Source organism: Pagrus pagrus, assembly GCF_965226575.1.
Source record: "Pagrus pagrus genome assembly, chromosome: 24".
NCBI classification, from domain to species: Eukaryota; Metazoa; Chordata; class Actinopteri; order Spariformes; family Sparidae; genus Pagrus; species Pagrus pagrus.
This window is the reverse complement of record NC_140206.1, coordinates 2,168,888-2,185,739: the sequence shown is the minus strand read 5'-3', so window position 1 is coordinate 2,185,739 and position 16,852 is coordinate 2,168,888. Positions and strand designations below refer to the sequence as shown.

The 16,852-nt window shown below is 43.3% G+C and overlaps 1 protein-coding gene across 1 annotated transcript in view; it reads right to left on the bottom strand.

The window, feature by feature from the left end:
• The window catches only part of LOC311253452 (uncharacterized protein), a 298,131-nt gene that overhangs the window by 76,022 nt on the left and 205,257 nt on the right, over window positions 1-16,852 (bottom strand). The window contains exon 19 of the mRNA XM_084347438.1: window positions 1,808-1,981. Within this exon, the coding sequence (XP_084203564.1) occupies window positions 1,808-1,981 (174 nt within the window). The remainder of the gene's footprint in view (window positions 1-1,807; window positions 1,982-16,852) is intronic.

The window sequence follows — 16,852 nt, the reverse complement described above, 5'->3', positions numbered from 1 at the left end:
TGACACACTGAGCTTCTCTCTCCTCCCCTCTCCTCTCCTCTCCATCTGTATACATTATGCCTGTATACATGCCCCATCTCTGCATGTCACTGACTTCACTTCTTCCCCGGAGTCCTTGTGCTTTCTAGTCCTACAGGCTCCCATGGATCCTGGCCGCGCCCGGGTCGTGGATCGTGGATGCGCCTTCTGCTATGGCCCTGCCTGATCATGGATGCGCCTACTGCCATGGCCCTGCCTGATCGTGGATGCGCCTACTGCCATGGCCCTGCCTGACACCCACCACTACTGTCGCTAATATTAGTCACATCTCTGTTACATACGTTCCACTACTATTATCGTACTGCATTGCTACATACTATCCTTACCGTTAACCACTACTACTGTTATCACTAGTAATCACATTTCCATGTGCATTTCATTGTTGTTGCTGTGATGCCTCTTTATGTGCTTTCATTCCTGTCAACCATCCATTATAATTGAATACATTGTGATCTCGTTGATCTGCTCTGTACATGCGACATCTATTGCACGTCTGTCCGTCCTGGGAGAGGGATCCCTCCTCTGTGGCTCTCCCTGAGGTTTCTTCCGCATTTTTTTTTCCCTGTTAAAAGGGCTTTTTTTTGGGGGGGGCAAGTTTTTCCTCACTCGAATCGAGGGTCGAAGGACAGAGGGTGTCGTCTCTGTACAGATTGTAAAGCCCTCTGAGGCAAACTGTGATTTGTGAATTTGGGCTATACAAATCAAATTTGATTTGATTTGATTTGACAGCTCACAGATATGACAGGAAATGGGGATGAGAGAGGGGGGATGACACGCAGCAAAGGACCAGAGGTCAAACTTGAAACCTGGGCCGCTGCAGTGAGGACAAAGCCTCTGTACATGGGACGCATGCTCCACCAACTGAGCTACAGGAGGACCCCAGGGGGTCCCACTTTTTAAAAATGATAACAATGCGACCCAATTCACAATAGGCCTAATCAACTTGAAAAGAGCAGATCTGTGCATAAATTACCATTCCAAACTATTTATCCACGTCCACTTATATTGTCTTCAATACACCAGCCATTTCAAAAGAGATGAATCTAAATATGTCTAAATGTTTTGTCACATGATCACTGTAAGTCCTACAAGCAAGTGGGCGTTCTGCTGTGAGTCAGTGAAATGATGAACTCAATCAGGATGTGTGTCTCAGTGTGACGCTGTTCACCTCACTGAGATGGAGCAGAGATGGACTGATAGACAGATGGAACATGTCACTTCATAGGGTTTCTTGACCTGCTGCTTTTTGTGGTTGTAAATAAAACATTGGGCCTAAAGTCCATTTCTCCCCACCATTGTAGCAGTCCACAGGATGGACCCACCAGAGTAGGACCGTCTCTGTGCTCGAGACCTCCTGATTTACAAATCAAGCACTGGATACCAACAAGCTCCCCATGTGGCTCAAAGGTGTACTGCAGATAGAGATCTTAAATTAAAGACTATGAACGAAAGTCTGCAAATATATTTGGCAACCCAAATAAAATCCTCTCTGGGAATGACTGGTATATATAATCTCTTGTTCCACTGCTGTTCAGTCCAAAGTATGTTGTCAACGTGACAATGAATGAAGATTGAATTGAGAATAAACAGACAGCCAGGGATCAAAGTCATATGATATCAAACATAAATGAGGTTCTCCATCCTCATTGTTCTTGTTGTGCAGGAGCTGAATTAATGAAAGGTACATTGAAAGAAAACAAGTTTGATAGCAAAACAATCTACCAGAAATATATAAATGATTTCACAACAAACAGTAACATGATCTGACCTCAAACTTTCCAGTCCACAGTGTGGACTCTCCAGTCCAACAGACAGCTCCTCCACTCCTGAATCCTGCAGGTTGTTGTTACTCAGGTCCAGCTCTCTCAGACTAGAGGACTGGGAGCTGAGAACTGAGGACAGAGCTTCACAGCTTCTCTCTGAGAGGTCACAGCCACTCAGTCTGGGGAGAAAAAAAAGAAGACAGAAAACATGGTAAATGTTGAGTTTTGGTGATGCAGTATCAGGTTTTCCAAAACTTTTATTCCGGTGACGCATTAAAAAAAAAAAAAAAAAGTATTTAATGGCCTTTTCATAGCTTCATATTAGGAGGATTATTTATATAAGACATTTTTTCATCTACGTAACATTGCAAAAATCAGGCCCATCCTGTCTCAAAAAGACGCAGAAAAGCTAGTCCATGCATTTGTTACTTCCAGGCTGGACTATTGTAATTCTCTATTATCAGGCTGCCCTAACAAGTCTCTAAAGAGTCTCCAGCTGGTCCAGAATGCTGCAGCACGTGTACTGACAGGAACTAAGAAAAGAGATCATATTACTCCTTTATTGGCCTCTCTGCACTGGCTCCCTGTAAAACCAAGAACAGAGTTTAAAATCCTTCTCCTAACTTACGAAGCTGTTAAAGGATAAGTACCGTTTTTTACAACCTGGACCTTATTTCTGGCAAAATATATGGTCATTTACTCACCCAGATAACTTTGGTGTCATTCGGCGTCGTTCGGACGAAATTAGATCCAGTGTAGCGGCGATGTGTCCATATAATGCGAGTGACGGGGCATCGACACACAGCCTCTATATAACGCATTATCTGCCACGAAACTAGTTCATTTCATCAATATTTTGTTATGAAATGCTAGCGCTATTAGCCTCTGAGTCCGGGCTCGTCCGTTATCAACATCCGGGGTCAAACTAGCAGTAGCAGCTACAGGTAAACAAGCAGCGCTGTCGCGGGTGCGCGTGCAGCTCAGAGACGACATCTTCCAGGTCAGAGGTAGTAGCTCAACCTACAGACCCCGGATGTTGACAGTAGACGAGCCCGGACTCAGAGGCTAATAGCGCTAGCATTTCATAACAAAATATTGATGAAATGAACTAGTTTCGTGGCAGATAATGCGTTATATAGAGGCTGTGTGTCGCTGCCCCGTCTCTCCCATTATATGGATATATCGCCGCTACACTGGATCTAATTTCGTCCGAACGACGCCGAATGACACCAAAGTTATCTGGGTGAGTAAATGACCATATATTTTGCCAGAAATAAGGTCCAGGTTGTAAAAAACGGTACTTATCCTTTAATGGTCAGGCACCATCATATCTCCAGGAGCTCATACTACCCTATCACCCAACTAGAGCATTACGCTCCCAGAACGCAGGATTACTTGTAGTTCCTAAAGTCTCCAAAAGTAGAATGGGAGCCAGAGCCTTCAGCTATCAAGCTCCTCTTCTGTGGAACCATCTTCCTGTTTTGGTCCGGGAGGCGGACACCCTCTCTACCTTTAAGAGTAGACTTAAGACCTTCCTCTTCGATAGAGCTTATAGTTAAGTTAGTTATGCTGCTATAGGCCTAGTCCGGGGGACAATGACACACTGAGCTTCTCTCTCCTCCCCTCTCCTCTCCTCTCCATCTGTATACATTATGCCTGTATACATGCCCCATCTCTGCATGTCACTGACTTCACTTCTTCCCCGGAGTCCTTGTGCTTTCTAGTCCTACAGGCTCCCATGGATCCTGGCCGCGCCCGGGTCGTGGATCGTGGATGCGCCTTCTGCTATGGCCCTGCCTGATCATGGATGCGCCTACTGCCATGGCCCTGCCTGATCGTGGATGCGCCTACTGCCATGGCCCTGCCTGACACCCACCACTACTGTCGCTAATATTAGTCACATCTCTGTTACATACGTTCCACTACTATTATCGTACTGCATTGCTACATACTATCCTTACCGTTAACCACTACTACTGTTATCACTAGTAATCACATTTCCATGTGCATTTCATTGTTGTTGCTGTGATGCCTCTTTATGTGCTTTCATTCCTGTCAACCATCCATTATAATTGAATACATTGTGATCTCGTTGATCTGCTCTGTACATGCGACATCTATTGCACGTCTGTCCGTCCTGGGAGAGGGATCCCTCCTCTGTGGCTCTCCCTGAGGTTTCTTCCGCATTTTTTTTTCCCTGTTAAAAGGGCTTTTTTTTGGGGGGGGCAAGTTTTTCCTCACTCGAATCGAGGGTCGAAGGACAGAGGGTGTCGTCTCTGTACAGATTGTAAAGCCCTCTGAGGCAAACTGTGATTTGTGAATTTGGGCTATACAAATCAAATTTGATTTGATTTGATTTGACAGCTCACAGATATGACAGGAAATGGGGATGAGAGAGGGGGGATGACACGCAGCAAAGGACCAGAGGTCAAACTTGAAACCTGGGCCGCTGCAGTGAGGACAAAGCCTCTGTACATGGGACGCATGCTCCACCAACTGAGCTACAGGAGGACCCCAGGGGGTCCCACTTTTTAAAAATGATAACAATGCGACCCAATTCACAATAGGCCTAATCAACTTGAAAAGAGCAGATCTGTGCATAAATTACCATTCCAAACTATTTATCCACGTCCACTTATATTGTCTTCAATACACCAGCCATTTCAAAAGAGATGAATCTAAATATGTCTAAATGTTTTGTCACATGATCACTGTAAGTCCTACAAGCAAGTGGGCGTTCTGCTGTGAGTCAGTGAAATGATGAACTCAATCAGGATGTGTGTCTCAGTGTGACGCTGTTCACCTCACTGAGATGGAGCAGAGATGGACTGATAGACAGATGGAACATGTCACTTCATAGGGTTTCTTGACCTGCTGCTTTTTGTGGTTGTAAATAAAACATTGGGCCTAAAGTCCATTTCTCCCCACCATTGTAGCAGTCCACAGGATGGACCCACCAGAGTAGGACCGTCTCTGTGCTCGAGACCTCCTGATTTACAAATCAAGCACTGGATACCAACAAGCTCCCCATGTGGCTCAAAGGTGTACTGCAGATAGAGATCTTAAATTAAAGACTATGAACGAAAGTCTGCAAATATATTTGGCAACCCAAATAAAATCCTCTCTGGGAATGACTGGTATATATAATCTCTTGTTCCACTGCTGTTCAGTCCAAAGTATGTTGTCAACGTGACAATGAATGAAGATTGAATTGAGAATAAACAGACAGCCAGGGATCAAAGTCATATGATATCAAACATAAATGAGGTTCTCCATCCTCATTGTTCTTGTTGTGCAGGAGCTGAATTAATGAAAGGTACATTGAAAGAAAACAAGTTTGATAGCAAAACAATCTACCAGAAATATATAAATGATTTCACAACAAACAGTAACATGATCTGACCTCAAACTTTCCAGATTGCAGTGTGGACTCTTCAGTCCAGCCAACAGCTCCTCCACTCCTGAATCCTGCAGGTTGTTGTTACTCAGGTCCAGCTCTCTCAGACTAGAGGACTGGGAGCTGAGAACTGAGGACAGAGCTTCACAGCTTCTCTCTGAGAGGTTACAGCCACTCAGTCTGGATAAAGAATAATGAGCAGAACAAAAAAATTATTTCTATTTGGGTCAATAACAGCCCATTTACTGCATTCTGAAGAAACTTCTCCACACTTACAGAGCTTTGTTGGAGGCTTTGACCACTGGCAGCAGCCTCAGAAGAGCCTCCTCTGAAGCACAGTATTTCTTCAGGTCAAACACGTCCAGATCTTTTTCTGATGACAGTAAGATGAAGACCAGAGCTGACCACTGAGCAGGAGACAGTTTATCTGTGGAGAGACTTCCTGATGTCAGGGACTGTTGGATCTCCTCCACTAGAGAACGATCGTTCAGTTCATTCAGACAGTGGAACAGATTGATGCTTCTCTCTGGAGACAGATTCTCACTGATCTTCTTCTTCATGTACTGGACTGTTTTCTGATTGGTCTGTGAGATACTTCCTGTCTGTGTCTGCAGACCTCGGAGGAGATTCTGATTGGTCTGCAGTGAAAGACCCAGGAGGAAGCGGAGGAACAAGTCCAGGTGTCCATTTGGACTCTGTAAGGCCTGGTCCACAGCACTCTGGTAGAAACGTGTTGATTTGCCTCTGACCACTTTAGACAACCAGGATGCTGATTGCTCTTCTACTGACATCAGATTGACTCCAGAGTTGATGAACGTCAGATGGACATGAAGAGCAGCCAGAAACTCCTGAACACTCAGATGGACGAAGCAGAACACCTTGTCCTGGTACAGTCCACTCTCCTCTCTAAAGATCTGTGTGAACACTCCTGAGTACTTTGAAGCTGCTGTGATATCGATGCCACACTCTGTCAGGTCTGATTCATAGAAAATCAGGTTGCCGCTCTGAAGCTGATCAAAAGCCAGTTTTCCCAAAGACTCAATCATATTCCTGTTCGCTGGAGTCCAGTGTGGATCTGTCTCAGCTCCTCCATCATACTTGACGTTCTTCTGTTTGGCCTGAACCACCAGGAAGTGGATGTACATCTCAGTCAGGGTCTTGGGCAGCTCTCCTCTCTCTCTGGTCTTCAACACATCCTTCAGAACTGTAGCAGTGATCCAGCAGAAGATTGGGATGTGGCACATGATGTGGAGGCTTCGTGATGTCTTGATGTGGGAGATGATTCTGCTGGCCTGCTTCTCATCTCTGAATCTCTTCCTGAAGTACTCCTCCTTCTGTGGGTCAGTGAACCCTCTGACCTCTGTCACCATGTCAACACAGTCAGGAGGGATCTGATTGGCTGCTGCAGGTCGTGTGGTTATCCAGAGGCGAGCAGAGGGAAGCAGTTTCCCCCTGATGAGGTTTGTCAGCAGCACATCCACTGAGGTGGACTCTGTAACATCAGTCAGGATCTCAGTGTTGTGGAAGTCCAGAGGAAGTCGACACTCATCCAGACCGTCAAAGATGAACACAACCTGGAACTCTTCAAAGCTGCAGATTTCTTTGGTTTCAGTGAAGAAGTGATGAACAAGCTCCACCAAGCTGAACTTTTTCTCTTTCAGCACATTCAGCTCTCTGAAGGTGAATGGAAATGTGAACTGTATGTCCTGGTTGGCTTTGTCTTCAGCCCAGTCCAGAGTGACCTTCTGTGTTAAGACTGTTTTCCCGATGCCAGCCACTCCCTTTGTCATCACTGTTCTGATTGGTTCATCTCTTCCAGGTGAGGCTTTAAAGACGTCTTCTCGTCTGACTGTTGTTTCTGGTCTGTCTGGTTTCCAGGATGCTGCTTCAATCTGTCTGACCTCATGTTCATCATTGACCTCTGCAGTCCCTCCCTCTGTGATGTAGAGCTCTGTGTAGATCTGATTCAGAAGGGTTGGGTTTCCTGCTTTAGCGATCCCCTCAAACACACACTGGAACTTCTTCTTCAGGTGAGATTTAAGTTTACGCTGACAAACTCCAGAATGACTTCCTGAATAAAACACACAACAAAGATCATCAGGGTGGCAGTTCGTGTGTCGGGATGAGACAGTTTTGTATTTATATTGACTTTATCTGAACAGACTTCTGACAGCAGAGAAGGCTGCTGCCTCTGATTCTACACATGCATGAAGTGCAGTTGCACGCTACCAGTAAGCTAGCTGTGTCCTTTGGATATGTCAGAATAAATAAGTGTCAGCTTTGCTGTCTGTCTCCTTTTAATCCTGCCTGTCCTGACTCCAGCACTGCTTCTTCTCACCTTTTCAAGTCTGCTGCTCATCCACAATCTCTCCCTCTCTACCTGGATCCACGTTGTGCTACCCCAAAATAATTTTTTTTGGCCACTTTCAGTTTGTACATTTGGTTAATCCACAGCTAAACTGTACAGAATCTATGATGTCATCAGTTGTTATAACTTGACTCTGATGTTTGGGATCACAGAGCGGGTAAACAAAGAGTTGGGTTGATGTTGAGATGTGTTTGAACATCTTTACTCTTCTTACATTATTTGTTCATTCACTTAAAAGGAGACACTAGTTTACTGGACTGAATGTGTTCGGCCTGCAGATCCTTTAAATAACTGTAGCTCAGAGGTTTTAAAGTCTCAGTCTGTTGGCCTCCCCTGCTTAGTTTGGCTTAATTCCTGGATGTCTATGACATCATCATGTTATTCAATTCAAGAGACATTCAACAATTGAGCAAAAATGTCCTGTTATTATTTATGTTGTCTGACATGAATTCAAACATCAACAAATAGACAGCAAAGTGAGAAAACAGTAAACGATTCCCCCAAACGACTGTAACTCTGAACTCTTTAACCAAATCACACAGATTTATCATATTCTTTGTGAAGTCCTTTTGATAACTAAGACAATAACTACTGTCATATGTTTCACCTCCATTCACTGAGCCTCTCCTCAACTGTTCAGAGCCTCCCTGAGAAGATCCACCTCTCACTTTGAAGCCTCTGCTGTAGCTCATATGATTGTCTCCTCTAGTCCGGTGACACAGATCCTACAAAATTAATAAAATCCGTCCTTCCTGTTTCTCGTCCCACTGTGTTCTCTACTATTAACTACTCTCTCAGTGCTGGTTCAATAACCAGCTATTCAGAAAAAGGCCAGTGTTCAGACACCTTTAAAGAAAAGTGTTGACCAGCCCTTTCACACAGTTATAGACCAAAGTCAAAGATTAACTTTTATTCAAAATCCTCTAAAAAAATGTCCCAGACCAAATCCTGAAGTTGGTTGATGAAGTTTTTCTATCTTTGCTTTCACTCAGTTATAAATGAGTCAAACTACACTTGGTCTTTCAGGGCTTCCATACAAACCAGAGAAAACAGCAGCTTTACCTTCAGTCTGAGAGGAGGACGCTCCTCTGCTCTCTGAAGCTCCTCCAGCATCTTTCACATCCACTGACACTGAGAGAGAAGGAGACATTGTGTGATATTGTTTCAGTTTAACTTCATATTTGTTTTTTTAAACGTGCCTGTGTTACATACTGTAGGTTACACAGTTTATTCTTGGACAGTTGATAAGTTAGAGTGTGATCTCCACCGATTCATCTCCATGTTTAGATCAAATTATTCTGGACTGTGGTTGTTAAAAAAGTCTGTGAATAAAATCATTCAATCTATGAAATAATAAAGACTGAGATCAACTATAAAGACGAGTGAGCACATCTGTAGCACAGAAACATTTCAAGTCCTATTGATAAATCACTGAAATGTGACGAATCATAAACATCTACTGCACTTTAACATAGAGTTCAGTTTACTGACGTACAAATACTCCTCACAGTCGGTCAGTAATTTGTGAGCATCACTCTGCTAATGATCTAATATAGTTCCCATGTTTGGTCTGTTCAGACAGCGAGCGCTGCACCAGGAGCAGAGCTTCACAGCCAGCGAGCTGGAAGCTGCAGCCATAGTTTGAGTCTCTTCTATTTGTCCTGCATGCTGTGAGCGAATCTGGCCTGAAAACACATGATCATCTAATAGAGTTGTCTCTAGACTGTGAGATGACCTTCTAACAACTGAAGGTGGACATATCTTTGGTTGTTGAACATAGATTTGTTTGAAAAATCTTCATCATGTCATGTTAAATAAACAAAATGTAAGATATTTAAAGAAGGAAAGACTCCTGATGTCCCTGCAAGAAAGCAGTCCTGTTGTTACTGCAGTCAAACAGCATCTCCAGCTCACATGCTGGGAGTCCTAAAGTTCACTAATTATTAATGTTCTAGATGATCACAGTGATGTATTCTTGCTTGATTTTGTGCCATGAAGCATCTCATACTGGTTTAACTGCTCCTGAACAAACACATTAACATCACAACATCTCACTGGTTATTTAAGGAATTCATAAAATACCACGCTAATTATAAAACCATCCATATTAGTCAGTGACAGAAGAGTCTTCAACCAACGAGTAACATAAAGAGAATAAATCAGGGAGCTCCATCATGTCTCTGTCCTCTTAATGAAGAACAATGATTGATAACTTCAACCTTTTCTCATAAAAACAAGTTGTGGCCTTTAATTTTATTCTCTGGTGAATTCAATGAGCTTCCCTACTGAGACTCTGCTCCTTCACAAGTATTGTGTCACCAGTTTCCACCGGCTGTCTTTTCTCTGAAAGTATAAAAATATAAAAGTGACTGACCTTCTGATCCTGAGCTGGTTTCTGACAGGTTCTGCAGCAGGTCATTCCTGGATATCTTCTCTAAAACCTTCTTGGTCACCTCCACAGCTCCATGAAGTTCATAGTTGTTCACCATCAGGTCCACTGTTTGCCATCTTGTTGCATTCTCCAGGTCGGCAACTGTGATGGATCTGTAGCCGTCCAGGAGTCCAGGCTGCTTCAGACGCCATTTGAACTCCTCAAATTCCTCCTTTTTTAAACCTTTTAGAGTATTTAAAAGGTCCTCTGACGTCATCGTGGCTTACTGATAAGGTCAGGCAGTATTATCAACCTGAAGGAAAAGAAATGTATCAGAGCAGCAACAGGAGTTCTGATTGGCCGACACAGCAGTAGAGTCTGGCCAATCAGAGCTCCTGCTGCTGCTCCGTGGGCTGGACTTAATGTAACTCTGAAGTGGTGCTCTGCTTACACGTCCTTCTGTCCCCAGATGTGAACGGCTGAACATCTGTCCCATGTTCCATCAGCTTCTGTTCCACCAGCTGTTACTTCTTGAAATGAAGCTGTCGTCTCATGACACCAAACACTGTACAAGAAAGATGAAAACATGAAAACACAACTTTAAGATCAACACAACTGAAAGTGAATAAAACAAAAGTTCTTAGATGTTAACCAATAAAGCGTCCAATGTTCCACGGAGGACGACACGAGTCAGTTCTGTGCTGAAAAACATCTTCCTCAATGATCCTACAACGACGCTGCATTCTGACTATTTAGGTTGCGTTGGGCCCCAGAAATGATGCAACACGTCTTCCCCTCGTGTGAATGCAGGTGTAACTGTTTAAAGCTTTGATGGCAGGTTGTGCTTCATCCTCTCATCTCATCAGGATCCTTCTGGTCACCAGAAGAGGAGAAAGCACCGTGACACTGAGCAGTAAACATTAGTTCATGTTCCAGCCTGCAGCTTCTCTATCGTCAGTCTATCCTGCTAAGCCGGACACTGCAGCTCCTGATCCGTCTGTCCGGTCACAGGATGCTGACTGATGCTTCTCAGCAGCAGGTCCTAAAGGCTTGTAAAGGTGGAGGGTTCAACTGATTAACCCTGATCCTGGAGGACAACCTGATTCAGTCTGCAAGAGAACTTTGACTTGGGAGAAGATCTATTTTCCAGCAAGACAATGACCCGAAGCAAACAGAGAAAGCTACACAGAAATGGTTTAAAGACAACAAGGTGAATGTTCTGGAGCGGCCCAGTCAAAGCCCAGACCTCAGTCCAATAGAGAACATGTGGCTGGACTTGAAAAGTACTGTTCACCAGCTACACTGCAGACTTTAAGTACCGCACTGAGGTGTGTCATCTGCAGAAATTCTGATGACACAGCCATTGTGGGGTGTGTAGAGGGCGGGAGGGAGGATGAGTTAGTCGACAATTTTGTTAAGTGGTGTGGGGAGAACCACCTGCAGCTGAACGTGGTGAACACAAAGGAGATGTTGGTGGACTTCAGGAGGAACAAGCCCCCGCCCTCTCCAGTCTGCATCGGTGGGACAGATGTTGACATTGTGGACTGATACAAATATCTGGGTGTGGTGCTGGACGATAAACTGGAGTGGTCTACAAACAGGGGTCTACAAGAAGGGCCTGAGCCGGCTTTACTTCCTGAGGAGGCTCAGGTCCTTTAATGTCTGCAACCGGATGCTCCAGATGTTCCATCAGTCTGTTGTTGTGAGTACCATCTTCTTCGCTGTGGTGTCCTGGGGTGCGGGCATCAAAGTGAAGGACGCCAAGAGACTGAACAAACTCATAAAGAAGACAGAGTCTGTTGTTGGCTCTGAGCTCGTCACCCTGGAGGAGGTGGTGGAGGACAGGATGCTGACAAAACTGCTGGCTATCATGGACAATGTCTCTCACCTCCTCCACAAAACTCTGGACAAGCTTCAGAGCAGCATCAGCAACAGACTCATTCAACCTGCTGCCTAAACGAACAGCACAGGAAATCATTCCTACCTGCTGCCATCAGACTTTATAATACAAATAATCTTAAATTATTATGACTGTAAATACTGCACCTTGTCCCCTCACACCTTATGTTCCACTTATCCTTTGTCTTCTACTTTAATTTAGTACCTCGTATCTGATTTTATTTTATAGCTACTTAGCATTTTATTGTTTCTATATTTGCTGTTGTATTTTGATTGTATTTGTACTTGAATGTACCCGCTGCTACGATAACTTTATTAATCCCAGAAGGGAAATAAGGTTATCTATCTATCTATCTATCTATCTATCTATCTATCACTGATCTGGAGTCAGCTGAAGTGTTTCTTCACTCTGAGCTCCTTTAATGTTCAACACTCACATTTCATTTGTTTCACTTTTCATCTCAAAAGTAACTAAATGGAGTAAAAAGTCGAATATCTCCTCTGAGATGTAGCGCAGGAAAAGTACAATTGAGCAGAAATACTTCAAGTACTTCAACTACAGTACTGGAGTAAATGTACTTAGTTACTTTCCACCTGTGGAACAAATCCTTCAAAATAAAAGCGTGTCAGCTGATGTAGAACAGACTGATGTAAAGTAAATGTGTCTGATCTGATTATTGATCACATTTCAGTGGACAGTGACAGAAAGAGGCGACACTTCCTGTTGGAGGAGTGTTCACAGCTCTGACAGCTCATTTAGTGACACACTTACATTTTCATTCTTTCATTACAAAATAAAAGCTTTCATCTGCTCACAGTCCTCTGAATGCTGCTTCCTGCTGTCTCCACATCAACTACTGACGACCAACTAACTCCACCTCTGCTCTTCCTGCACCGTTCTCCTCTCAACATGGAGGATGATGTTTGTAATGGCGGCTGTTTGAACTCACAGCTGTGAGTTTGTAGAAATGAACAATGGAGCGGCAGCTTGTTGCAGTTTCTAGTGTCGCTAAGCTAACGGCAGATTGTATTAACGAGTCAAACATTTTAAATGTGTTACATTACCTTCAGCTGGAGGTTCACACGGACACAACTGTCTGCACCACAACGCTGAGAGGAACTGAAACCAAACTTTAAACAGGAAGTTACAGTCAGGAAGTCAGATGACTGTTAAACATGAATCATGTGTGAAATCTGATGACGTGTGTTTAATGAGAGTGTAAGGTCAAATACATGTTCAGGGAACATAGGTGTCAGAATATTTCCTTTCTTCACATTTAGTGAGTTTATCTTGTTGACTTATTAGACTCAGTAGTGAACTGGCTGCTGTTAGAAGACAGAGACGTCTTTGACAGGACGTCAACACTGTTGTTTCTTCACTCTGGTCAGAATGTTAGCTCGTTAGCTGAATGTTATTGTAAAGTTAAATCATATCTTACCTTTAAAGGACTGAGAGCAGCAGGTGAGAACAAACACAGTCCGTCCTCAGCTGCTGAGGAATAGTTGATAGTAGTGATATAGTTATCAGTCTTATATGCTGAGTTTTAGGTGAGTCAGTATGAGTTATGTCTTGTTTTTTTTACAGGGAATGAAAACGATCCTGTGGTTATAACAAATAAACTGATGGAAGTAATAATAATAATAATAATAATAATAATAATAATAATAATACATTTTATTTGTTGGTGCCTTTCAAACACCCAAGGTCACCTTACATTTAAGAAACAGAAAACAACAAAGAACAGATATGAAATACAATAGCACATAATAAAAATATATACAAAGAAAATACAATGTGGTTAGAAAAATAGATAAAGTGGATAAAACGGTTGGGGGACAGGGTATTATAGGGAATAGGACAACTTAAAAAGGTGTCATTTGAATAGTAGTGTTTGGAGGCTTTGAATTTCTAACCATTGTAGGATCTACTCGCAGTGGAAATCTTGCATTGCTTCCGTGTCCCAGCACTGGATACACCCTCGCCTATTTGAAAGATCCATCGACGATGATTGCACAGGCTACAATCTACATACATCCACTTGAGCTTGATCGACCCTTAGATTGCTCACCTCACGCCTCTGGTCCAGTCATCCCCTGCATCACTTGTCAGAAGGAAGTTCCCTGCTCAGAGATTAAGCTGCACAGATTGAGCTGCAATGGGTGTGAACTTCCTAAAGAAATGCAAGGGTAGCATATTCATGTTTCTCTGGGGAAATCTCTCTAATAGAGTGTTGTGCACACAAATAAAGGAGTACGACCATCATTTCACCCATGCAGGAATCAGAAAGAGCAAGAGGGAGGCCGAAGTGGAGGAAATGATAGAGACAGCCCAGTTAGTGACGGTGTTACAGTGAGGCCTGGGACATCAGCTGAGAGTGCAGGAGTACCAGCAGTGACTGACAACCAGGAGCTGGATCTCCCGGCAGTCACCAAAACTAATCGGAGACGGCCACATAACAAACTTCTGCTCCATGCAGGGAGTTCCTGCTGGTTAAGTGACAGGATTCATCGCTGTAACTGATGAAACAATAGAAAATGTTGTGAACTCTGGCTTGTTATGTCGACACTGACAGAGATGGAAAACATGGAGAACATTAAAGATGATATTTAGTCTTTGCCCATAGTCGTGTTAAAGTTCTTCAGAACCAGCGTTTAATGCATATACAGTTTAAGTACTACAATATTTCTCACTCCTGCAAGTGTTGATAGAACAGCGGCAGATTTAACAAAACCCCAATTTCACAAATGTTGACACATGAAGAATTATTATAAAAACAAAATGTAATCTTTACTGAAAATCCCACTACAGTACACTGAGAGCAGCTCAACAACACATCTGCTTTAGTGAATGTGCCTTTTGATAATATACTTTAAAAAGCTGATACAGTTCACCACTGTTAACTTCCAGCTGCTGACATTTAGAAAGTGGAGTTTCCCCGTTCATCCATCAGTGATGTCTTAAGCAGAGCAGTTATGACACGTGTGCATGAAGCACCACATCTTCTCAATCACAGGCAGACTGGGCCTGCAGACAGGACAACTAGCTCTCCTTTAACTTGTAATCGAGGCACAATGTGACGTGTTGTCAAATGAAGGGACGTCCCAGGAAAAGACACGTCTGAACAGCAGCATACATTATTCTACAATGTGTAAATGTCTTATTAAGGGTTGATATATTCTGCACTAGAGGTTGAATTTTATAAAGCACTTCATGGTGCTTTTATGAACAGGATTCGGTCTGTAATATGTGTCGGGTCTGTCTCTCGGGTCATTGGGAGGACCATGCTCCAAATTAAACAGTTGAGAAAGGGACTGAAGGACGTGATGGTGAGGCCCCTGCTGACATCTAGGCCACATGTTGTCCCACTTCTTTTCCCCAAAATGACTGAAATGCAGTTCACAGCCCAGGTAAGTCATTTAGTATATTTGTTACTTTATTTAATAATTTTAATGTATTTTCAATGACTGAGCTGGTTATTTTTCCATTTACCAACAATGTGATCTGCATATTCCTTCACCACAATAATTACACTGATGTGTCTTTAAGATGCTCCTAGAAAACATCACATGGCCAGTTGAGGACAGTGATGATGAAGACTTTGACAGAGTCCACGTGCCGCATCGCTGGCTTTCTAAGGACGTTCACTGAAACAGGTGTAAACACCTTATTTGGCTCATGTGTTGCTCTCTTTACAAATGCTTCGATGTCTCATGGACAGATATGATCGACTGAAGTTGAACTAAACGTTGTCTTGAATCCATGTTCTGACTTGTAGCTTCATCAGGTACACTGGCCCGGCTGCTGACACTCTGGGTCGGCTGGGAGAGGCTTCCTCCTGACCTGAACGTGGAGATGTCTGGTGGAAACCTTCCTACGTCCTCCACATGCTCTGAAACACTGAAGCTGCCGGCTCATTTCAAAACCTACATGGACTTCCAGAAAGCACTTGTCTCTGCCATGAATAGTGCACAGACTGGATCTGGACTTGTTTCAGTGTTTTTCACACAGATGTCATTGAATGCACTGTTCAGTAGGTGAGGTCAGCTGACACAAGTCCAGTGTCTTTGAACACATTTAACATACTGTGCAGTAGTTTACAGTTGTTTTATTCAACATGTGTTTCCATTGACTGAAACCAAACAGTTGTGCATCTTCAGCTTTCAGTGTGAACAGAACAGCATTCATGTTTTTCATCCTGTGGCCGATAATGAGACGGGAAGAAAAGGAGTGTTTAAGTTCAGGAAGCAGTTGAGCTGTGCAGAAACTCCATTTACCAGATCATAACAGTGATCATTGTAGAGCTTCAGAGTAAAACAGCTTCTTTTCTTTTCTTTTTTTAAGGAAAGCAAACTTTTTCAGTTTATGCTTGCTTGTTCTAAGATGCTAAATAAAAGCACGGGTTGGACATCAGTCTGCTATGACTCTTGATAAAACCTGCACAGTCTCTACATATAATCTAAGTGCATCAGTTACAGAAACTCCTGGAGCTGGCAACATGGCAAACTCTTCATCTGAGAGCTCACGGGCCGGCTGAACCTCGGGGACTGACACAGTGCCTCCATGAAGACTGTGAGGTCCGTTCCAGTCCATCCCATAGTCTTCATAAACCTGAGTGGATGACGAGCATGATCAATCTTCTACTTAAAACCAGTCTGACATGTCATCACACAAGGTATTTAAGATTGGTATTGTTGGTCACCAAGTCGATGAGAAACTAATGTTGCCTGTTCAGTTTGTAAAATAGTTCAGTTATGCATCGTGTGCACCACAGAAACTACAGCTCAGAGGTTGATCTTTGAAAGCTCAGGAGACTTTGAAGCTTCATTTAAAGCAGCACATTATTTTCTCCCATAATTCCTTTGGGGAAACAGACAGTTTAACAAAGTGTTAAAGTTGATCTTTCTCTAACCTCAGTAGATCCTCCATAGGGCCTTGCTCTCTGTATCTTCTCCAGAGCTGCTGTGCTGACTGACTCCTTTCAGTTCTGAGACCATGAACGCTCCAAGCATCTCTG